The sequence below is a fragment of the Callorhinus ursinus genome, unplaced genomic scaffold (assembly GCF_003265705.2).
Source record: "Callorhinus ursinus isolate GAN/ISIS: 27379988/994484 unplaced genomic scaffold, GSC_fseal_2.0 scaffold10, whole genome shotgun sequence".
In the NCBI taxonomy this organism is placed as follows: Eukaryota; Metazoa; Chordata; class Mammalia; order Carnivora; family Otariidae; genus Callorhinus; species Callorhinus ursinus.
This window is the reverse complement of record NW_027397072.1, coordinates 30564360-30588587: the sequence shown is the minus strand read 5'-3', so window position 1 is coordinate 30588587 and position 24228 is coordinate 30564360. Positions and strand designations below refer to the sequence as shown.

The following is a 24228-nucleotide window of genomic DNA, read 5'->3' as shown; positions in this document are numbered from 1 at the left end:
GCTCCACTGACTGAGCCAGTCAGGTGCCCCCTACCCAGTGGTTTTAACATCTTTTGTACCTGAACCGGTTATTACTGTGATAATGTCGAAATGATAATTTTCTAACTTCTACATTAATTTTCTTCCTTTTACATTTATTAGCTTCCTTTTACATTTATTACTAGCATTTCATGGAAAGAGCTTTTTCTTTGCCCTCATTTTTTATTTTCTTATGTGTTTATTGTTTATTACTCTCAGTACAGACTTATGATCTTTTTAATTCAGTGGGTCCATTATTATCATTTTGAGACATCCCCATTCTTTCTTTTTTTTTTTTAAGATTTTATTTATTTGACAGAGAGAGACACAGCGAGAGAGGGAACACGAGCAGGGGGAGTGGGAGAGGGAGAAGCAGGCTTCCCCGTGGAGCAGGGAGCCCGACGCGGGGCTCGATCCCAGGACCCTGGGATCATGACCCGAGTCGAAGGCAGATGCTTCACGACTGAGCCACCCAGGTGCCCCACATCCCCATTATTTCTTGAGCACATTTTTACTTTCTTGCACCAAAGATATAGCAGACTTACCTTGTATTTTTCCTATTGGTGCTTTGGAATCCATCACTTCTCCAAAACAGCTCTGGTTTCTTTTAGTAGGAAATGTTATTTAAATGGCGAGTCTTAAAGTCACAATTATTTTATTTTATTTTATTTTTATTTACTTATTTGACAGAGAGAGGGAATACAAGCAGGGGGAGTGGGAGAGGGAGAAGCAGGCTTCCCACTGAGCAGGGAGCCTGATGCGGGGCTTGATCCCTGGACCTTGGGATCATGACCTGAGCCGAAGGCAGATGTTAAAGTCACAATTTTAAAATAAAGTGTTAATTTTCCAACAAAAAATTGCTTACCATGTCACAAACTCTGAGTTAGAAATTGTTTTCATTTCGCCTACGATAATATTCCTCCTATGGAGTTCTCAGGTTTTTAACAGGTGTGACTTAGATTATTGTAGATTCGCTAAATCCTTCAAATTTTACCTCTCTTTTTTTCGTTATGTTAACAGGCTTCTTTTTGACTATTATACTTAGTGCATTCTATTTTATGCCAGTACCTTAATTATTAGATAATGTTAGCATATAAATATATATGTTCATAATCCTGATAAGTTACTGATTATCATTGAGTATTTGCAGTTTCCAAATTAGTCCAAATTCATACTTAAAGAATGTTAGTAAGTTCAGCTGTGGAAGAAATGATAATGACAAAATAGTTTAGGTCTCTTATTTTATATATTTAACAGTAGTTTTCTTTAGAATAAATATAGATATTTCCTGTATTTCTAATTACATACTATATTTCCTTAGGTTGTATTTATTCCCAAATAAATGGTTGTAGTAGAAGTTCTTTAAAGTTGTAAGAATACTGTCTTCGAGAAATTGTACAAGATTTTTTTGATTATGTTTGTGTAAAATGTATAGGTTTTATATTTACTGAATAGAAAGGTGTTATCACTAAGAAAGTCTACTCTGGACTTTTTTTTTTTTTTTTTTTACATTTCACTGAAAAGTTTTTATTGGCCTTTTGGATAGAAATGGGAATTTATTTGCCAGGAAGGATGATCCCGTCATACTTCTGCTGGAACCAGTGCATGGCCTCCTCTTTGCTGATTCTGTGTTTGGCCCCAATGCAGCCTGTCCTGCGCTTTTTTTTTTTTTAAGGGTGTACAAAGTCTTATGAAATTTATTTGAATTTATGAGAATGAATTTTGTTTTCTACCAAAGCAAATTTTTTTTCATTTTTTATTATTATGTTAATCACCATACATTACATCATTAATTTTTGATGTAGTGTTCCATGATTCATTGTTTGTGCATGACACCCAGTGCTCCACGCAGAACGTGCCCTCTCTAATACCCATCACCAGGCTAACCCATCCCCCCACCCTCCTCCCCTCCAGAACCCTCAGTTTGTTTCTCAGAGTCCATCGTCTCTCATGGTTCATCTCCCCCTCCGACTTACTCCCCTTCATTCTTCCCCTCCTATCTTCTTATTTTTTTTTTAACATATATTGGCATTATTTGTTTCAGAAGTACAGATCTGTGATTCAACAGTCCTGCACAATTCACAGCGCTCACCATAGCACATACCCTCCCCAATGTCTATCACCCAGCCACCCCATCCCTCCCACCCCCCACCACTCCAGCAACCCTCAGTTTGTTTCCTGAGATTAAGAATTCCTCATATCAGTGAGGTCATATGATATATGTCTTTCTCTGATTGACTTATTTCGCTCAGCATAACACCCTCCAGTTCCATCCACGTCGTTGCAAATGGCAAGATCTCATTCCTTTTGATGGCTGCATAATATTCCTGTGTGTGTGTGTGTGTGTGTGTGTGTGTGTGTGTGTGTGTGTGTGCATACACACACCACTTCTTTATCCATTCATCTGTCAATGGACATCTTGGCTCTTTCCACAGTTTGGCTATTGTGGACATTGCTGCTATAAACATTGGGGTGCACGTACCCCTTCGGATCCCTACATTTATATCTTTGGGGTAAATACCCAGTAGTGCAATTGCTGGATCACAGGGTAGCTCTATTTTCAACTGTTTGAGGAACCTCCATACTGTTTTCCAGAGTGGTTGCACCAGCTTGCATTCCCACCAACAGTGTAGGAGGGTTCCCCTTTCTCCGCATCCCCGCCAACATCTCTCGTTTCCTGACTTGTTAATTTTAGCCATTCTGACTGGTGTGAGGTGGTATCTCATTGAGGTTTTGATTTGGATTTCCCTGATGCCAAGCGATGTGGAGCACTGTTTCATGTGTCTGTTGGCCATTTGGATGTCTTCTTTGGAAAAATGTCTGTTCATGTCTTCTGCCCATTTCTTGATTGGATTATTTGTTCTTTGGGTGTTGAGTTTAAGAAGTTCTTTATAGATTTTGGATACTAGCCCTTTATCTGATATGTCATTTGCAAATATCTTCTCCCATTCTGTCGGTTGTCTTTTGGTTTTGTGGACTGTTTCTTTTGCTGTGCAAAAGCTTTTTATCTTGATGAAATCCCAATAGTTCATTTTTGCCCTTGCTTCCCTTGCCTTTGGCGATGTTTCTAGGAAGAAGTTGCTGCGGCTGAGGTTGAAGAGGTTGCTACCTGTGTTCTCCTTTAGGATTTGGATGGACTCCTGTCTCACGTTTAGGTCTTTCAACCATTTTGAGTCTATTTTTGTGTGTGGTGTAAGGAAATGGTCCAGTTTCATTCTTCTGCAAGTGGCTGTCCAATTTTCGTAACACCATTTGTTGAAGAGACTGTCTTTTTTCCATTGGACATTCTTTCCTGCTTTGTCAAAGATGAGTTGACCATAGAGTTGAGGGTCCATTTCTGGGCTCTTGATTCTGTTCCATTGATCTGTGTGTCTGTTTTTGTGCCAGTACCATACTGTCTTGATGATGACAGCTTTGTAATAGAGCTGGAAGTCCAGAATTGTGATGCCGCCAGCTTTGCTTTTCTTTTTCAATATTCCTCTGGCTATTCGGGGTCTCTTCTGGTTCCATACAAATTTTAGGATTATTTGTTCCATTTCTTTGAAAAAAGTGGATGGTATTTTGATGGGGATTGCATTGAATGTGTAGATTGCTCTAGGTAGCATTGACATCTTCACAATGTTGGTTCTTCCAATCTATGAGCATGGAACGTTTTTCCATTTCTTTGTGTCTTCTTCGATTTCTTTCATGAGTATTTTATAGTTTTCTGAGTACAGATCCTTTGCCTCTTTGCTTAGATTTATTCCTAGGTATCTTATGGTTTTGGGTGCAATTGTAAATGGGATCTACTCCTTGATTTGTCTCTCTTCTGTCTTGTTGTTGGTGTATAGGAATGCCACTGATTTCTGTGCATTGATTTTATAGCCTGCTACTTGACTGAATTCCTGTATGAGTTCTAGCAGTTTTGGGGTGGAGTCTTTTGGGATTTCCACATATAGTATCATATCATCTGCAAACAGTGAGAGTTTGACTTCCTCTTTGCCGATTTGGATGCCTTTGATTTCTTTTTGTTGTCTGATTGCTGTGGCTGGGACTTCTAATACTATGTTGAATAGCAGTGGTGAGAGTGGACATCCCTGCCGCATTCCTGACCTTAGGGGAAAAGCTCTCAGCTTTTCCCCATTGAGAATGATATTCGCTGTGGGTTTTTCATAGATGGCTTTTATGATATTGAGGTATGTACCCTCTATCCCTATACTCTGAAGAGTTTTGATCAAGAAAGGATGCTGTACTTTGTCAAATGCTTTTTCTGCATCTATTGAGAGGATCATCTGACTCTTGTTCTTTCTTTTGTTAATGTACTGTATCACATTGATTGATTTGCGGATGTTGAACCAATCTTGCAGCCGAGGGATAAATCCCACTTGGTCATGGTGAATAATCCTTTTAATGTACTGTTGGATCCTATTGGCTAGTATTTTGGTGTGAAATTTTGCATCCATGTTCATCAAGGATATTGGTCTGTAATTCTCCTTTTTGATGGGGTCTTTGTCTGGTTTTGGGATCAAGGTAATGGTGGCCTCATAAAATAAGTTTGGAAGTTTTCCTTCCATTTCTATTTTTTGGAACAGTTTTAGGAGAATAGGTATTAATTCGTCTTTAAATGTCTGATAGAATTCCCCTGGGAAACCATCTGGCCCTGGGCTTTTGTTTGTTGGGAGATTTTTGATGACTGCTTCAATTTCCTTAGTGGTTATAGGTCTGTTCAGGTTTTCTATTTCTTCCTGGTTCAATTTTGGTAGTTGATACATCTCTAGGAATGCACCCATTTTTCCAGGTTATCTAATTTGCTGGCATAGAGTTGCTCATAATATGTTCTTATAATTGTTTGTATTTCTTTGGTGTTGGTTGTGATCTCTCCTCTTGCATTCATGATTTTGTTGATTTGGGTCATTTCTCTTTTCTTTTTGATCAGTCTGGCCAGGGGTTTATCCATCTTGTTAATTCTTTCAAAGAACCAGCTCCTAGTTTTGTTGATCTGTTCTACTGTTCTTTTGGTTTCTAGTTCATTGATTTCTGCTCTGATCTTTATTATTTCTCTTCTCCTGCTGGGTTTAGGCTTTATTTGCTGTTTTTTCTCTAGCTCCTTTAGGTGTAGGGTTAGGTTGTGTATTTGAGACCTTTCTTGTTTCTTGAGAAAGGCTTGGATTGCTATATACTTTCCTCTTAGGACTGCCTTTGCTGCATCCCAAAGATTTTGAACAGTTGTGTTTTCATTTTCATTGGTTTCCATGAATTTTTTTAATTCTTCTTTAATTTCCTGGTTGACCCATTCATTCTTTAGTAGGATGCTCTTTAGCCTCCATGTATTTGAGTTCTTTCTGACTTTCCTCTTGTGATTGAGTTCTAGTTTCAAAGCATTGTGGTCTGAAAATATGCAGGGAATAATCCCAATCTTTTGGTAGCGGTTGAGACCGGATTTGTGACCTAGGATGTGATCAATTCTGGAGTGTTCCATGGGCACTAGAGAACAATGTGTATTCTGTTGCTTTGGGATATGAATATGTCTGGGAAGTCCATTTGGTCCAGTGTTTCATTTAAAGTCTTTATTTCCTTGTTGATTTTTTGCTTAGATGATCTGTCCATTTCAGTCAGAGGGGTGTTAATGTCCCCCACTATCATTGTATTGTTGTCAATGTGTTTCTTTGCTTTTGTTCTTAATTGGCTTATATAATTGGCTGCTCCCATGTTAGGGGCATAGATATTTATAATTGTTAGATCTTCTTGTTGGATAGACCCTTTAAGTAAGATAATAGTGTCCTTCTTCATCTCTTATTACAGTCTTTGTTTTAAAATCTAATTTGTCTGATATAAGGATTGCCACCCCAGCTTTCTTTTGGTGTCCATTAGCATGGTAAACCATTTTCCACCCCCTCACTTTCAATCTGGGGGTGTCTTTGGGTCTAAAATGAGTCTCTTGCAGACAGCATATTGATGGGTCTTGTTTTTTAATCCAATCTGATAGCCTGTGTCTTTTGATTGGGGCATTTAGCCCATTTACATTCAGGGTAACTATTGAAAGATATGAATTTAGTGCTACTGTATTTCCTGTAAGGTGACTGTTACTATATATTGTCTGTGTTCCTTTCTGATCTATGCTGCTTTTAGGCTCTCTGTTTACTTAGAGGACCCCTGTCAATATTTCTTGGAGGGCTGGTTTTGTGTTTGCAAATTCCTTTAGTTTTTGTTTGTCCTGGAAGCTTTGTATCTCTCCTGTTTTCAATGACAGCCTAGCTGGATATAGTATTCTTGGCTGCATATTTTTCTCGTTTAGTGCTCTGAATATATCATGCCATTCCTTTCTGGCCTGCCAGGTCTCTGTGGCTAGGTCTGTTGCCAATCTAATGTTTCTACCATTATAGGTTACAAATCTCTTCTCCCGAGCTGCTTTCAGGATTTTCTCTTTGTCTCTGAGACTCATAAGTTTTACTATTCGATGTCGGGGTGTTGACCTATTTTTATTGATTTTGAGAGGGGTTCTCTGTGCCTCCTGGATTTTGATGCCTGTTTCCTTCCCCACATTAGGGAAGTTCTCTGCTATAATTTGCTCCAATATGCCTTCTGCCCCTCCCTCTCTTTCTTCTTCTTCTGGGATCCCAATTATTCTAATGTTGTTTCATCTTATTGTATCGCTTCTCTCTCGAATTCTGCCCTCGTGATCCTGTAGTTGTTTCTCTCTCTTTTTCTCAGCCTCTTTATTTTCCATCATTTGGTCTTCTATATCACTGATTCTCTCTTCTGCCTCATTTATCCTAGCAGTTAGTGCCCCCATTTTTGATTGCCCCTCATGAATAGCCTTTTTGATTTTGACTTGGTTAGATTTTAGTTCTTTTATTTCTCCAGAAAGGGTGTCTCTAATAACTTCCATGCTTTTTTCAAGCCCAGCTAGTATCTTTAAAGTCATGATTCTGAACTCTAGGTCTGACATCCTACTAATGTCCATATTGAGTAGGTCCCTGGCAGATGGTACTACCTCTTGTTCTTTTTGCTGAGGTGATTTTTTTCGTCTTGTCATTTTGTCCAGAGGAGAAGAGATGAATGAGAGAACAAAATGCTAACAGGTTAACAACGTCCCCAGCAAATATACTCTATACAAATCAGAAAAGACCTGAAACCAGGGGAAAAGAAAGGGAAAGAAAGATAAAAGAAAGAGAAAAAAAAAGAAAAAAGAAAAAGATAAAAATAAACAAAAAGAGAACAAAGCAAAAAAAAACCAGAATATGATCAAATATGATCATACTAGTGTATAGATCAGTGCCACACACTAGATTTTGGGCATATTTTGGTCTGTTAGAAGAAAGTGCCTCCTAATATTTTAAAGGAAGAAAGACATATATGTACAAAATAAGGGTTGATACAATGAAGGGATGGAAGATGACTGTAAAGATGAAAATTATAAAAGATTTTATAAAAGGAATTGATAAGAAGTTGTTTAAAAAAAGAGAGAAGAAGATTAAAAACAAAGAAGAAAAAGAAAAAAAAGGGAGAGAATGTGATCAGGCAGGAGACTAGAACAAAGCCATACACTAGTGATTTAGGGTATATTTTGATCTGTTAGAAGAAACTGTATCTCAAAATTTTAAAGAGAGAACAACTTATATATATGCCAAAAATAAGGGTAACTACTATGAAGGGATAAAATATGACTCTAAAAAATGAAAAATAAAAATTTTTTAAAAAGGGATTGATAAGATGTTGGTTGAAAAAGGGAAAAAGAAAAATTCAAAAAAAGAAAGCAAAACAGTTAAAAAAATCAACTTTGAAAAACTAATGAATCATGGTAAAAAAGCCATGAGTTCTATGTGCAGTATTCCCCTAGCGCTGGAGTTCTCCCGTTCTCCTTGATCCGTAAACTTGGTCTTGGCTTGCTGGCTGTTCATGCTGAACTTCTGGGGGAGGGGCCTGTTGCCGGGGTTCTCAAATGTCTTTGCGGGAGGCAGAATTGCCCCGCCCTTGTCGGTCCGGGCTAAGCAATCTGCTCAGGTTTGCTCTCAGGAGCTTTTGTTCCCTGCAAGCTCTCGGTACAGCTTTGGAGGACCAGAGTGAAAATGGTGGCGTCCCAATCTCCGCCCAAAGGAGCTGAGAACTCGGGGCCCCGTTCCTCAGTGCACCCCCAGAGAAAAGCAGTCACTCCAGTGTCCCTGGTCTCCAGCCGCACTGCGTGCTCACCCAGCCTGTGACCGAGCGTTTATATCTCTGGCACCCGACCCCCTGTGGAGTCTCCAAACCCAGCAGATCCCTGCGGTGCGCTTCCGCACTGCTCCTCCCCGGGGGAGGAAGGGGAGTCTCCCCAGCTCTGCCACTTGTTGGGTCCCTGCTGGAGGAGCAGTGGCCCAGCTGGGCTGCAGATCACAGTTTATGGCAACCCCAAGCTGAGAGCCCGCGCCTCGACTCCGTCTCTGCAGCCGGCTTCCCTGCTCCGATCCCTGGAGCTCTGCTGCACTCAGGCACCCCCGGTCTTTCTGTGACCCCGAGGGTCCTGAGACCACACTGTCCCGTGAGGGTTCCACCCCCCGCTTAGCCACTGGAGCGACGTCCTCAGCGGAACCGACTTCTAAAAGTTCCGATTTTGTGCTCCGCGGCTCTATCACTTGCCAGAAGCGGCTGACGGAGGCCCCCTCCCCCGCCGTCTATCCTCCCGAATATCGCCTCGGATTCACTTCTCCGCATGTCCTACCTTCCAGTAAGTGGTCGCTTCTCTGTTCAGAGAGTTGTTGCTATTCTTCTCTTCGATCTCCTGTTGAGTTCGTAGGTGTTCAGAATGGTTTGATCCCTATCCAGCTGAATTCCTGAGACCAGACGAAACCGAGGTCTCCTACTCCTCCGCCATCTTGCTCCCTTATTCCTGTCCTGCGCTTCTTGTCTGCGATGCTGAAACCTGGCCTACCCAGCACCACGTAGAAGTCCAGGCCGTAGATACCAATGCTAGGGTCATGTTTGATCCCCAGATCGATGTGCTCCTGGATCCCAAAACCAAAGTTTCCAGTATCAGAGAAGTTATTTTTTCTTAACTCATATTCTCGCACCTTGAGACCTTTTTTCCAGGATTTCTTCTGCCTTGGCCCCACGGACTGTGCAGTGGACAGCAATCTTTTCATTTCTCCTGATGCCAAAGGATCTAACCGTGTATCTAGCTTTGGAGAACATGGGCGTCTGGCCTGGTGGCTGTTCCAGCACCTTGGCTGCCCGGGTCAGTCTGTCTTCCACTCTCCCCCACACAGATGTTGAGGCAGAGCTTGTGGATGCGAAGTTCCCGCATGAGGTTCTCCTTCTCCCCTTGATCCTGCGCCATGGTGGAGAACAGGAAGAGCTACTCTGGATTTTTAAATTACTTAGAATATCTTATAATCACTTAACTTTGTTAGAAGGAAAGAATTTGGAAATTTTTGATCCATCTAAACTACAAAGAAGTTACATAAATTTTAAGTAATTTTATATTACTGTGTTATCTTTCATTCAAATTTGCTTTCCCTTGTAGAGTTCTTGTTAGGATTTATGCCTGAATTGTTTTCAGTTAATATTGTACCATCCAGAAAAACAAGGAAAAAGGACATCAATACAGGACTTATGATAAACTCTCCCTGTTTCCTTAGTAGTAGATGAGTTCTGTTCATAAAGTTGTTTATGGATTGTATTGGATTGAGGCACACACTGATAAATGTCATTGGGGGAGAGAGGGTTATTGTTCAAGATTGGAATTTCAAAACATGTTGGAAACAGCACATTGCTTTCATTTTTCGTATATTTTATTTCACATATTTTAATATTATTCATATATTTCAGAAGATTCCATGCCTATGCCTGATGAAGTAAGCATGCTAACAGCAATTGCACTCTTCCTGTGGTCTGCTAGTAGTGAAATAATAGGAGTCCAATCATTACAGAATGGCTGCATGAACAGATTTAAAAATGCACTGAATTCATGTGACCCATGGGTAAGTTACACTTAACACAGAGGTAAACATTTCACTGTCAGTAAAATTTCAGATTGATTCATTAAAATGGGTGCTGCATCACATGAAAACCTAAATATTTGTTATATGGCTTTTAAATAGAAAAGCTGGAAAAGATCACTCAGTTTAAGGACTAGGAGACACATATGTATGTGTATTTACACATACAAAAAATTCTGCAATATCTAAAGTATCTGATTAACTCTGGCTTATAATGGTAGAGATTTTACATGAGTCTATGTTTATATTTTTCACTGCTTACTTAATGGAACCAAAATCATTAAAGAATAAATTTATATTACATATTTTGATGAACCTATTGGAAGCCAGTTTTTCTAGAAAATAAGTTTTTTTGGCTTCACAATATCAAAGTATAAACTAATGATTCTCAAACCTGCTGCACATCAGAAAAAAATCAACTTAGTAACATGATTCCTAGACTCTGCTACTGTCTTCCTGAATCATAAGTCTGTATTTTGAAAACATTGCCCAAGTATTATGTCCAGCAAGGTCTGGCAACTTCTCTTCTACCAAAGTGCTGAAACAGCTTTTTTCCCCACTATTGTCCTATATGGTGATGGGCCTCCCTTTTATTCTTCCTTCCTTCTTTTTTTTTTTTTTTAATGTTACAATGAAGTCTTTTTAAGCTAAAGTGGAACCAATGAGATTTTACTTTCTAGGCCTGGAAAACATAATTGGCATAAGCAGTCATTTCCAGAGAATTCAAATGAACTTGAGTTGTCTACCCAGTGTATTTTTATAGCATTGTTTGACATCATTTAGATATTAGCCTTCCTTATTAAAAAGGTTAGGCTAAAGTGTAAGGGACAGTTGTCAAGCAAAGAAAAAATTAAAAACATAAATTGGAATTCCTGATTTAGAGCTTCTTCCACACTATAGAAATATATAAATTATATAAGCTTGGTAATTTGGCAGTTACCATATAGGGAATATTTATTTAATTAATGTCTTTTCAGTTAGTTTTTTTTAGTTAGCTTATTGGAAGTTTCATTATTCTAACTTTATTTCTATAAATAGAAAATGGCATTAATTCATCCCACATTTTTATTTTCATCGTGCAGTATCACATCTTTTCAGCATATATTAAGTTGCAATGTGATTGTACAGCAAATGAGAACTATCACACATGTTAATTAATACAATTATTTTCTAATATAGGTTCAAGCCAAATGTTACCAGCTTCTCCTGTCAGTCTTCCAACATTCCAATCGTGCCCTTTCAACTCCGTATATCCATTCCTTAGCTCCAATAGTGGTTGAAAAGCTGAAAGCTGTTGAAAGAAACAGACCAGCCAGTAGTACAGAACTTTTAGCTGTTCAAGAAGGAATCAAAGTTCTGGAAACATTAGTTGCTCTTGGGGAAGAACAGAACAGTAAGTATTCTTAGAAAATGTCAATAGTCCAAAATGAAGAACTATATTTTATATACATACATACCTGTCTTACTTGATATTGGACACAGGCCATTGCAACACTAAGTTTACTAAGGAGTGGTTACTATCTGAAAGCTTAATATTTTGGTCATGCTACTAACATAATGTATTGAGTTTATTTATATTCATTTTTTTTATGAGCAAGAGGTTAAAATAAATTACTGATGGCCTTTCAACACACTGGTTTTTTTTCTAGGAATGTACTCTTTAAGAACTAGGAAAAATGTGGATATTTAATAGGTTTATAAAAGTAATTTATTATGGTATTCATAATAGAAGTACAGAAGCTTTATAACAAATAGGATTGGATTAGTATTAATACCAAACATCATTTTAAAATACCTCCAATTTTGAAATTTAAAAATTATTTTTATTTAATGAAAAGCTACGAAATACATGCATTTAGAGACTTACACAGCTTAATACCTGTTCCTCGTTATCTCCTTGATTTTATCACAAAAATTTGTTTTTAGAAATACGACTTTTAATTGTTGCAGAAAGAGCTTTTTAAGCTAGTACCTTATGACTGAACATTAAGTGTTCAAATCATAAATAACTGAGATGAGTACCCTTATACAGATATCTTTGCACATATTTTTTATTATATCTATCAGATAATTCCTTAATGTGAAATTACTGGGGGTTGAAAGGAATGTACATTTTTAAGGCTTTTAATACATATTGCCAGATTACTCTCAGATAACAACTACATCCATTTTTTTCTATTGTAAGTTTTTTCTTTTTCCCTTGAAAAAAATTTTACAGGAAATTGGAAAGGTAGTAGAGACATTGAAAAAGTTATTGTGAGAGCTTCACTCTAAAATAATAATCCAGGGGGGCCTGGGTGGTGTCTGACTCTTGGTTTTGGCTTCATTGGTGGTCTCAGGTCCTGAGACTGAACCCTGAGTCGGGCTCCGTGCTCTGTGCTTGGAGTCTGCTTGTCCCTCTCCCTCCCCTTCTGCTCTTCCCGCCAACACACACGCACACACGTGCACACACACATGCACGCATGCTCTCTCTCAAATAAATAAATAAAATCTCTAAAAAATAATAATCCAGAACTGTAATAGTGGAAAAGGAGAAATGCAGAGGTGATTATGAAAAAAAAATTGATCTGATTTGATGAGTGACTAGTTACAGGGAGCAAGAGAAAGAGAAGAGCCAAACATAACTGTGTTACCTGGAAGAAGCATGCAAACAGTGTCAGAATTGGAAATGTCAGGAAGAAGGACTATTTAGGAGTTGATAGGTTTAGTTGAAATTAGATATTAATAGATTATTTGGATAGAAATGTGACTGACATCATGGCCTATGTTTGTGACCATGATGGCCAAAACTAAAGGTAAATGGTGGCCATCACATTATATCATATATGTTCATTCATTTATTCATTGATTTGATGTTATCTTCCTGATGCATGCCATCATATCCCATTATGAGGACTCATTTACCTTTGGTTTTTGCATGCATTCAACCTTAGGTTTATCTGAAATTTTTTTTAAATGCCAATTTTACTGTACCTTTAAAGTCTTCCTATAATTCAAAACATCTGTTATCTCAGTGAAGCAGTCTATTAAAAAATGAAGAAACCATGATAATGGTGATATATCTAACACTTAAAACTATAATATATAGTTATATAAAATATAGTAATGTAATTCCCAGAGTAAATTTTCAGCTTTTAAATTTGTTTGATCACTCACCTTTCTTCACATCAGTTACAAATGCTAATTTTTTGTTTTTAACTTTATAGTATCCATTACAGAAAGAGGCAATGAATGTTTTTTCACCCAACATGACCAGAGTTATAAGCTAAAGACACTGGAATTATGTTTGAGTCTTAATTCTTGTTCATCATCTTTATTAATCTGTTACTCAAAACTTGTCCTATCTTTTTTTGAAACTTCTCTGGGATTCAAGAGAACCTTGCTTCCTATTCTTATATCTAATCATCTCATAACTAAATAGCTATAATAGTTTCCTAACAGATATTCCCCATCAATTTTACCTCTCCTTTGTTTAAGAATTGTGAGTAGTGGAGCACCTGGGTGGCTCAGTGGGCTAAGCGTCTGCCTTCAGCTCAGGTCGTGATCCAGGGTCCTGGGATTGAGCCCCACATCGGGCTCCCAGCTCAGCAGGGATTCTGCTTCTCCCTCTCTCTGCCCCTCTCTGGCATGGCAGCTCTCTCTCTCTCAAATAAATAAATAAAATCTTAAGAAAAAAAAAAGAATTGTGAGTGGTTTCCTCTTGCATTACTGCATCGAGTCTGAACATCCTTGCTCAGTTCTCCAAACATTTATTCTGCTTCCCAATGTGTACCCACTATCCTGACTGGTCCAATTTTCTCACACAGCGTACTTTAACCTCTGTACAGTCTTCAGTCTGTTTTCCCTCCCTCAGGTATGTTTCTTCCCCTCATTTCTTCTTACACAAACGGATTTAACCTGCATCAGATCTCATTTCTTCAAGGAATGTTGCCCACTCTGATCTTTTCCTTCATACAATTTCTTTGGCAGTTATAATCAATCTTATTCTATGGCTTTGTGGTTTTAAGATAATCACTAAAACTATAAAATCCTAAAGTATTCTTCCACTTTATGAGGCTTTTGAGGAACTCTATCTCAAATGCTCACCATACGTTTTTAACACTTAGTTCTCTAATTATTTGATGTGCTGGATACCCTTTTCAACTAGGCAGTAACAGCTTTAGGTAGAGGTGAATTATATATTTCCTAAAATTCTTAGCACATTTCTAGATACTTGATGGGTACTTAAATAATTTATAATATATTTTTTCCAGTTAATTAACTGTTAAAAGCAAAACCTTGCTTTTCTACCTGATGTTGTAAACCTTGTCTGCTTTAGTATGCAGTGTACTGAAGATGATTTCATATTTATTTGGTAATTCATTATTATATTTTCTATGGAAGTTCTTATTATACAGTACTTTTATAATTCTGTGTGAGGGAAATTGAGCTAATTCTAGCTAATTTGAAGATTCTTGGGACTTTTAAAATATCAGTTTGCTACCTTCTTTCTTCTGAAACTTTGTCATGGAAAAAATCCAACTGATAAAAACTTCTGAGTGGTTTTCAAGGCAAAGGATGTTTGTGTTTGTTCATTCATTCAACAAATAGTTATTGAGTGCCTACTATGTACTGGGTATGTTCTAGTCGTGAAAGAAGTGAAATAAACACACAAAGATCCCTGCTCTCCTAGAGCTTACATTGTAGTACAAAAACAGAGACAGTGAACACCCTCCCCCCCTTGAGTATGTCTGTATCTATTTTATATATAAATATAAAATTTTGTATAGATAAACATTGTGTACATATATCTGTAATTTTATATAGAGGTGAAAATGGATATAACTATATTAATTTTGGATGTAGATATAATAGATGCTGAATTAGGTAGGTGCTATGGAGAAAAAATTACAGTAGGGAAAGAAGATGTTCAGGGCCAGAATGGATTAGGGTTCTGGAAAGGTCTCATGATTATTATCATTGTCTTTCTTGACGTCAGTGAGTATTGTATTCCACGTTCTGTATCAGATGCTTCCTGCTCCCCTAAAACCTTGGCTACTGTCACTCTACAAAAATTAACATAAATTAAAAGTGGAAAATACATGATTCTCAGTGTTGATTATCAGATACATATGTATATATGATCACATTTTTTAAAGAAAAACACCAGTTTTAATGAAATTTATATTCCAGGGTGGAATTGTTAATATGGCAAGACAGACTAGTAAATGGGATTAAGCTTCCAAATAAATCTTTAAGGGCTTAAAATTTATGTCAACCACAGGTTCTTGGTTTTTTTTTTAGCCCTAAACACTACATATTTGCTTCTTTTTGAGATATTTTTCCCTCATTTACTGTGGGTTTGGGGGGATGATGAAATGGGAGTTATATTTCTATTTTAAAAAGAAGGAAATACCTAGTTTTAGTTAAATAATAGTAAATGGATGCTGTTCAGGTTTCTGTTTCCTACTCTAACCTCCCTGTTCTGAAATACCCTTAAAAATGTCATGATCTTACTCTCAGAATACATTCCACCAGATGGCAGGTATAAAGTACTTATTCCTTTTTACCCTTTTAGCCAGTATTTTTTTTTACCTTTTTTTTTTTTAAGTAGGGCATGGAGCCTAATGGGGGCTTGAACTCACAACCCGCGATCAAGACCTGAGCTGAGATCAAGAGTCGGACACTTAACCGATTGAGCCACCCAGGTGTCCCTAGCCAGTATTTTTTTTTTAAATAAAACAAATTAATATAAATCTAAAATATACAGTCTTAACAAACTTGGTCTCCAACTCAGACATATAGCTTGGCATTAAGTAAATATTTAATATTAATTATGAGTTATTGTTGAGATCTAAAACATTCTATTTGCTTATGTTTTATTATGATTGAGACTACTGCAGTAATTGCCTAATTTTAAAATTAAGGTTTATTGTAATTGATAGATTTGTGATGATCCTCAGACTTTATCATTGTTACTTGCAGGAGTCCAGTTACTTGCCCTTTTAGTTCCCACTTTGATCTCTTACCTGCTGGATGAAAATTCTTTTGCCTCAGCAAGCACAGCTTCCAAAGATCTTCATGAGTTTGCACTCCAGAATTTAATGCATATTGGACCTCTGTATCCACATGCTTTCAAGACAGTAATGGGAGCAGCTCCTGAGTTGAAAGTACGTTTGGAAACTGCTGTTCGAGCAAGCCAAGCCAGCAAAGCGAAAGCGGCCACCAGGCAGCCAACCCCTACTGTACATTCTGCACCAACGATTAAGCTAAAAACAAGTTTTTTTTAATTTGATATTCCATTCATTTTTATTTATGTTGCCAACTGGCAACTCATTAGTGATAGCCACTGTATCATTCTGGGCTGTAGGTTCTACTTTATTTGTATATGGGTATCGTATGCTTCTAAGTAGGTTAAGTAAAATAATGCTCATGCCACTCTCTGATTTGGAAGGAGTGATTGTTTTTATCATGTGGTGGATGTGCTCTCATTTTTCTCCTATAATGTTTTCTTTTTTATTAATTTATTTTTTAAATACTGAGCCATAGTCTCTTAAATTTAAGTGCTAAAAACAATTATATCATGTAGTTGGGCAGCCTGTTGGTATTGTCAGGAAAAAAATAGGTCAATATTCAGCATCTGTCATAAAAAAATTTAATTGAAAAACAAGCAGAATTTAAATTTTAAAGTAACTCAAATAATGGAAAATGTTTCATGGTGTATATAATATGAATAAGGTCACATTTTCTTAGCATTTCTCAAAATGTCCTTACCTTTCTGATAGATCTTTTTACTTTCATATTAGATTACTAAATTATGCTTGTGTGTATTTTAGTTGTTAACTGAATTAAAATTCTCAGTGAAAGATCCATTAAAATGTTTCAAATGTGGAATAATGTTCTGCTTTTTTTTTATGGTGAAAATTAGGCCTTGGTTATGTTTTATAATTACAGTACAGAGCACTGAGTCCTGACTATGATGGTTAGTTTCGTTCATCAAATATTTATTGAGTGCCTACTGTGCATGAGGCATCAAGCTAAGTGCTACAGGGCATACAAAAATGAATTCGTCGTAATTATGATAATGCCCATCTTTTGTGCAATGGGAATTTTACCCCATCGAATAGATAATTGACGAGATGAGCATTTGTCCCAGTGTTGAGGAAATTTTAAACAGCAGGTTTTACCAGTGTTACATAGACTCTAGTATCAACAGCAAGTCACCTTTCTGAATACTGCAGACGCAGACCTGTTTATCATCTGCCGCCGCCTACTTGCCCTCCTGCCCTCACCAGCTGGCAGCTCCCATCCTCTCTGGTCCTCCAAGTTCAGTCTCATAAGCCTACATGACGTGCTTCCTTTCACCTGTCGTCCCACTTTCCTTTATTACAGGGTGATTTTTTCCTTTCTGAGTTGCTCTGCCGAAGTTGTTCTCCTTATTTCAGGGGGAGGTTTTTTGGTAATGGTTGTATTGAGATGTAATTCAGACAACATAAAATTCACCCATTTAAAATGTACAATTCAATGGTGTTTAGTTTATTCACAACCATCACCACAATCAATTATGAACATTTTCATTACTCCCAAAAGAAACCTCATGGGGTGCTCAGTCAGTTGAGCATCCAGCTCTTGGTTTCAGCTCAGGTCATGATCTCAGGGTTGTGAGATTGAGCCCCGAGTTGGGCTCCACGCTCAGTGGGGAGTCTGTCTGCTTGAGATTCTTTCCTTCTCCTTCTTCCTCTGCCCCTCCCCCAGCTTGTACATGCTCTCTCCCTCTTTCTAAAATAAATAAATCTTTAAAAGGGAAGAAAGAAACCTCACACCCTTTAGCGATCACCCTACAACCTTTCCATTTCTCCCAAGCCTTTCCCTACCATGGATCTACTTTCTGTCTCCATGAATTCTTCTGTTATGAACATCTCATATAAATGAAATCAGAGAATATGTGGTCTTTTGCGACTGGCTTCTTGACTTAGTGGTTTTTTGTTTGTTTTTTTAATTTGTTTGGTTTTTTTAGCTTTCAAAAACCTTTATCAGGGGATAATCCTAGTTCTAATGGAAAAAGCCCACCTCTGAAAAAGGAGCTGTGGGTATATAAGCTGGTCTGATGTACACTCATGGCTCAAAATAAAGACCCTCAAACACAAATGAGTCTAAAGCCATTACAACCCAAAATTATGTGATTCAAACTTAGATGTGCTTATATTAGCTCTTAAAATACGATCTATGTACAGAGGAGCTGCACCTTCCTCATGATCAGCAGAAGCACATGGCCATTAAAAAGGAGGGGGAGGCCAAAAACATGACAGTTTAAATAGGGTATAAGGTTCTCCTCTCCACACTATTCAATAAACATATACCAAGAAGGAGAATGAAATAGAATCAATGCCCAGGTGCCTCTCAAAGAGGCAAATGTGATTTGGAACTTTCTAGCACAATACATCTCAACTACTCTGGGTACAACACAAAACCAGGACTCCCTACATGAGATGGAAAGGGATTATGCCCACCACAGTTTGCACCCAGCTCCTGTGCAAGATTCAGCTCCACTATAGTTTGGATCACTTCACTTACGGAAACAGTGCCTAGCAACAACCCTCATGCCTCATTAACACCAATCTGTGGCCCTCACTGATACAGTGGTGCTTTTTTTTTTTTTTTTTTTTTTAAATAAAAGCATCTGGAGAGGTGGCAAATGGTTGCAACTGCAAAAAGATCTCCATCTGCTGGTGCAGTCTTCTCCCCTATTATACTTCTGCCACCAAAGGAGGGAAAATGATGGGCAAGTTCTTTGCCACTGGGCCTTACCAAAGTCAATAAGAGAGCTTGTCAAAGGCAGAACCGTTTTATGGGCAAACCATCTCTAGCTGCAAATTTTGGGTTGGGAAGAAGAAGCAAGCCATGTGTGCAAGAAAGAGAGAGGTAGGAGTCCCTTTGTCAAGGGTTTGGTGACCCAACCCCAGATGCCCAGCTTGGTGCCAGCAGACCAGGACCTGCCAACACCCATTATTCAGATGGAAAAGGAAGAGAAGACACCAAAAAAATATATTCAGTTCTGAAATCTGCACAGTTGATATTTGTTCTTTGTAGCAGTAAGGACTTGAATAAGAATCATGAAACCTGAACACATTTTTTTCTTCAGGATTTAAAAAATTTTATCATGTACCAGAAGACTACATTCAGTGTGGTTGGTCTAACAGCTTTTGCTAGAACTTGGTTGTTAAGCACACTGCACCCAGCACTGGGAGAACGTCATCTGAGTGGAGTGGTTTGTGAGCAGGCCAGAGGCCTCTCCTTCATTGGTCCCCAAGCCGAAAGTCCTGCCCCCAGTTGTGTCTCCCGCCTCCACCATTCTGATCAGCAACTCACCTCATGGTAGCAGGGGGCACACCCAATCCTGACACCTCTCCTCTCCTGCTGGGCAGCCAGCAGTACGAAAACAGGTGTGGGCAGAAAATGTCTTCGTCCCAAGTCCATTGGGTATCTGAACATTAGGAGGAAATAAAGATCTCCAACAAGATTTCCAATGAGCTCATTAATGACTGAGCCTCCTGTGATATAGTTGAATCCAAGGATAACCATGGTAAATAACAGGCCGTAACTGTGTTCCAAACCAAAATGATAACAATCATGTCTCTGTTCAGCTGGGCCCAGACATAAAGTACTGACATGATCAGAGGAATCATCAGCAATTGCATATTCATTGCTAAGGCAGTAATCACGATGCAAATCCAGTTAAAGAGGAGCATGAATACATAGTCGGCTGGCCTCCCATCAAAAGCTCCTGTTTCACATGGTGTAGAATACTGATGTAAGAAATAGAAATTGACCAAATACAATTCCCGGAACCACAGGGAAATAAAAGGTAGCAGTGACTGGCCTCCAAATCTGAAAGCGATAGAGGAAGCCTTCTTCAGACCAGAGGAAGAAGAAGGCGAGCTGATGAGACGAGGTTTGCCAACAAGGGCACGGCGACAGTAGTGACCAACCAACAGGGCATGATGGCCGGGATGCTCCTGGGACATCTTCACCTTTTAGGTGGCTAGGATGTGCACAGCCACCCAACTCCCCAACCCTGGCCCCTACCACATGGTGCCCTCTGTGAGTGAAAGGTGTGGGGGAGGAAGCCGCCCAAGTCAGGGAGCGGAAGGCAGAGATCCCCGGATGTGGCACCACACTTGATGTTTTTAAGCTTCATCCACGTGGTAGCATGCCTTGGTACTTCCTACCTTTCTGTGGCTGGATAATACTCCGCTGTATGTGTACCACATTTTGTTTATCCATTCACCGGTGGATGGACACGGGTTGTTTCCACCTTTCGCCTATTAGAAATAATACTGCTTTGGACAACTGTGTGCAAGTTTCCGGTGGACATATGTTTTCATTTCTCTTGTGTATACACCTAGGAATGGAATTACTGACTCAATGATAACTCTTCAACTTTTTAAGGAACTGCCACACTGTTCTTCAATTGCTTGTTTCTTGTTTCTTGCACATATAACCCTCTTCACTCACCTACTTATGAAGTATAAAGTTTATTTCTGCCTTGGCTATTTTCTGCTATTCTTGGTACCTCCCAGACTTTTTCCATCATTTCCCACCTTGAGGTAGACTGCACCATGCATTAACAATGATTCTCTTTTTTTCTCCCTCTCTCCCTCAGCTCTTTCTTCCCTCCCTTCCTTCCTCCCTCCCTCCCTCCCTTCCTTCCTTCCCTCTCTCCAGGACTACTTTGTACTTTCTCTATACTCTTCTGAGCCACTGACAACCTAACTTCTAGTTTTCTGTGATAATATTTATAAAAGAAGCGCTGTTTGAAGAATTATATTTATTAATTTGTTTCACTGCCCAATTCTTGAGATTCTTCTCAACCTGAATAATCATACTTATTTGATTCTGAACATCCAGTATCAAGGAGCTAAAAGGAGAAGCATCATGACAGCCAATGGATTCTTTCTGAAGCATAATCTGAGCAGTTTTAATGTTAAAAGAAATAAAGTATTTTCTATTTACTTTCCAGGTTCTTGTTAATATTGTCCATTTGAATTCTGAATTTAATTAGAGAAAACTAAACTTTGAAGTCAGGTTTCTCTTTTCCAAATAGGTTCTGCTATCAGCTAGGGATAGAACTTCAGAAAACCTAACCTTTTGGGGGCTTCAATTCCCTCATCTATAAAATTATAGGAAAACTTACCAGGTATTCTATGATCTTTTTGCAAATCTAAAAAGTACATGTCTGTGGATTTATCCTGCTTATTTTTATCCAGAGAGTGAGTCTTTGGCCGGTCCTTTAATATTATTTAGTCTGATTAATAGTTTTTACATATATATAAAATATATATGTATATGTATATATATACATATATATAAAATAGCTATCATAGTAGGACAGTATAAAATACATTAAATCCAGAGAGTAGTTAAATATTGCAGATTATCACTATCAAGAAGAGCTGCCATTTCTGCGGTGCACCAGGCACTGTGCTAGACACCTTATATCCATTCCTACTTTTCATTCAAACAATGCTGACTGAGGTCTGCAATTAGCCCAATTTTCAAAACACATTTAATTATATGAATCACTATGCCTCACATTTTCTTCATTCTTAATTGGAATTTTTAGGTTGTTGCCAGAAATGGCTAGAGTAGAGCTATAAATAAATTTCTTGCCTTAATGCTTTCTATCACACGGATTATTTTAAAAACCTAATTTAATCATTACAAACCTATTTCTACTTCTAAATTAATAATAATTATGAAATACAGTTAAATAATTATGAAATTTATTTATGGGCTTCACAAAGTTTTACTTAAAAATTTCATGTCTTAATCATAATTTCTTAATTATTAGAAACATTATCCTGAGCTAAGTTTTTGGTGCTGTCGTTAAACAAATATGTGAGAACCATGCATGCACAAGTGACCAGTACAACTGTTTTTTCTTTTCTTTCAGGAGAATTTGTTCACAGCTTTGGTCCTCTATCCACAATTCTCAATCTCTTTTTGCCATTGGAATGCATAGGTTTCCATTCAGATATTCTCTCTCATACACATATACCCCGTTTGCCCTTTCAATGTAAGTCGATGTAAGTCAAAAGAATCCTTGACGGGGCACCTGGGTGGCTCAGTCATTAAGCGTCTGCCTTGGCTCAGGTCGTGATCCCAGGGTCCTGGGATCGAGCCCCGCGTCGGGCTCCCTGCTCCGCGGGAAGCCTGCTTCTCTCTCTCCCACTCCCCCTGCTTGTGTTCCCTCTCTCACTGTCTCTCTCTCTCAAATAAATAAGTAAAATCTTAAAAAAAAAAAAAGAATCCGTGAAAATTTAAGTAAGTGTGTTTGGCTTTTCCAGCTTTTAACTTCAATTGTTCATTCTTTCTCTAAATCTCGTCCTTCTTTCCAACTTATTTCCATTTGTATAGGAAAATGCCTCTCTTATTTGTGGGAAAAAAAAAGAGGCATGACTTTAATCTTGCCCAATAAGCATAAACGTAGAGTCAGGGGAAAAAGGAAAATCATTTTATATATTATTATAAATCAATTTTAATTATAAAATTTGCATTCATTAAATTTTTGGGAAAATTATCACAATTCACTACATAGACAAATTACTGTTGATATGTCTATTTCCTTCCACATTTGTAATCATCCTGAGGTAGAATGTTGTATCCTGCTTCTGCCCACTTATTTTATAAGCATTTCCCCCATAGAATTGCTCTAATAATAATATGTGATAGATTTAGTAATCATCATCTTTTGATCACTACTTAACATGGATGTACCACTATTGACTTGGCAGGGGGTACTTGGTTTCTAATGTTTACATTTTCATAAATAATGCTGCATTGACTTTTAAAATATGAGACTTTGTAGATTATTTCCTTGGGATAGATTAAAGGAGTTATAAAAATATGACAGATTTTAAATTTTAAGACATACTGCTGAATTTTAGAAAGTGATGCTTTTTGAACTAACAGATGTGAAAATGAACCTCGGTCACTGTTTTCCAAATTCCAAGAAAATACCTGGGAATGTCATTTATTCACAAATATTTGGGTATACCTAAACGTTTTTTATAAAGGGCATTCTAGTTGACTGTAAATCATTATGAAGCTAGGTTGAATCACCATGAGGCTTAATAGAGTTTGGCTGCTTTTACTAAAAATACGCTAGTTAAAACAAGGAAAGTGACAGTCCTACTCTATGTACTGAATGATCCAGTGTGTATGTGTGAGGCCAGGGCTTGGGGCTGGGCGATCAGTTTCAGATGCCACATATCAAGAGCAATGACAGACTGATGTCTATCGAAGCCAAGGGATAAAGAGGAACTGAGAATAAGGAAGGGAAGCATGGTCATTCATCTTCAGTTGGGTGGACCAGATAGCTAATTGCACCAACAGGTCAATGTCTCAAGTAAGTAGTCTGCAATCGAATGTAAAATGAGAATTTCCTAAGAGAGCTGTTAAAATTGATTGCCTGATGATAGCACATTCTTTTACACTGGACATATACAAGGAAAACTTGAATTCCTGTTTGTCAAAGATTTTGTGGTAAGATGGTCTAATGCTATCTCATTCATTGGACAATTATTTATGGAACACCTATATGCCAGGCACTGGGAATAAAATAATGAATAGCCAAGCAACGAATCAGCCATGATATGTTTACACTCTACCTGGGGAGAGATATAGAATAGTCACAGGTTGTGATAAGTAGTTGGAGGGAATGGTATGAAGTATGGTTTGATAAAGAATAGGCAGGGATTTTTTTTTTAAGTTTTTAAAAATTTATTTAAGCAATCTCTACACCCCACATGGAACTCGAACTCAGGACCCCCAAATCAAGAGTCACATGCCCCTCTGACTAAGCTAGCTAGGTGCCCCAAGGCAGGAATTTCCATAGAGGATAGATCTACATAGACTCTCGTCTGCTCTTCATACCTGAAATGTGACTACCTACCATTGGTTGTCTCAAAGATTCCTCAAACTCAATTAATTTAAAATCGGATTCTTCACCTCCTTATCTAAAAACTAACTTCTCCCCTCATGATCTCCTAATAAATAGGACAACTATTTTATCCTGTTGTGTAAGACATAGATCTCGGTATCATCCTTGACAGTTCCCACCTCCCTCACTATGCTTAGTTCATCACCAAGTTTCCTAAATATCTTGTCAAATCCCTCCAAATCTTTATTGCCATTCTCACCATCCTAGTTCAGGTCAGCACATCTGGTTGCACCACAGCAAAGTGATGCGTGTGGACTGTAGGGTCAGTTTTCCTAG

The 24228-nt window shown here is 38.1% G+C and overlaps 1 protein-coding gene and 2 pseudogenes across 4 annotated transcripts in view; 1 reads left to right on the top strand and 2 right to left on the bottom strand.

Moving 5' to 3' along the window:
- HEATR5B (HEAT repeat containing 5B) overlaps nucleotides 1-16858 on the top strand; it is a 112659-nt gene extending 95801 nt beyond the window's left edge. For 3 of the 4 annotated variants that reach the window (XM_025868047.2, XM_025868048.2, XM_025868049.2), the window contains exons 34-36: nucleotides 9802-9953; nucleotides 11151-11364; nucleotides 15936-16858. In XM_025868047.2, coding sequence (XP_025723832.1) covers nucleotides 9802-9953; nucleotides 11151-11364; nucleotides 15936-16240 — 671 coding nt within the window. In that variant the 3' untranslated portion in view covers nucleotides 16241-16858. The remainder of the gene's footprint in view (nucleotides 1-9801; nucleotides 9954-11150; nucleotides 11365-15935) is intronic. The other variant, XM_073897287.1, reaches the window with a different exon arrangement.
- Nucleotides 1536-9315, bottom strand: LOC112820948 (large ribosomal subunit protein uL5-like; annotated as a pseudogene).
- A 2388-nt stretch (nucleotides 16859-19246) lies between the features above and the next one.
- Nucleotides 19247-19780, bottom strand: LOC112821284 (derlin-1 pseudogene; annotated as a pseudogene).
- Between the last annotated feature and the right edge of the window lie 4448 nt (nucleotides 19781-24228).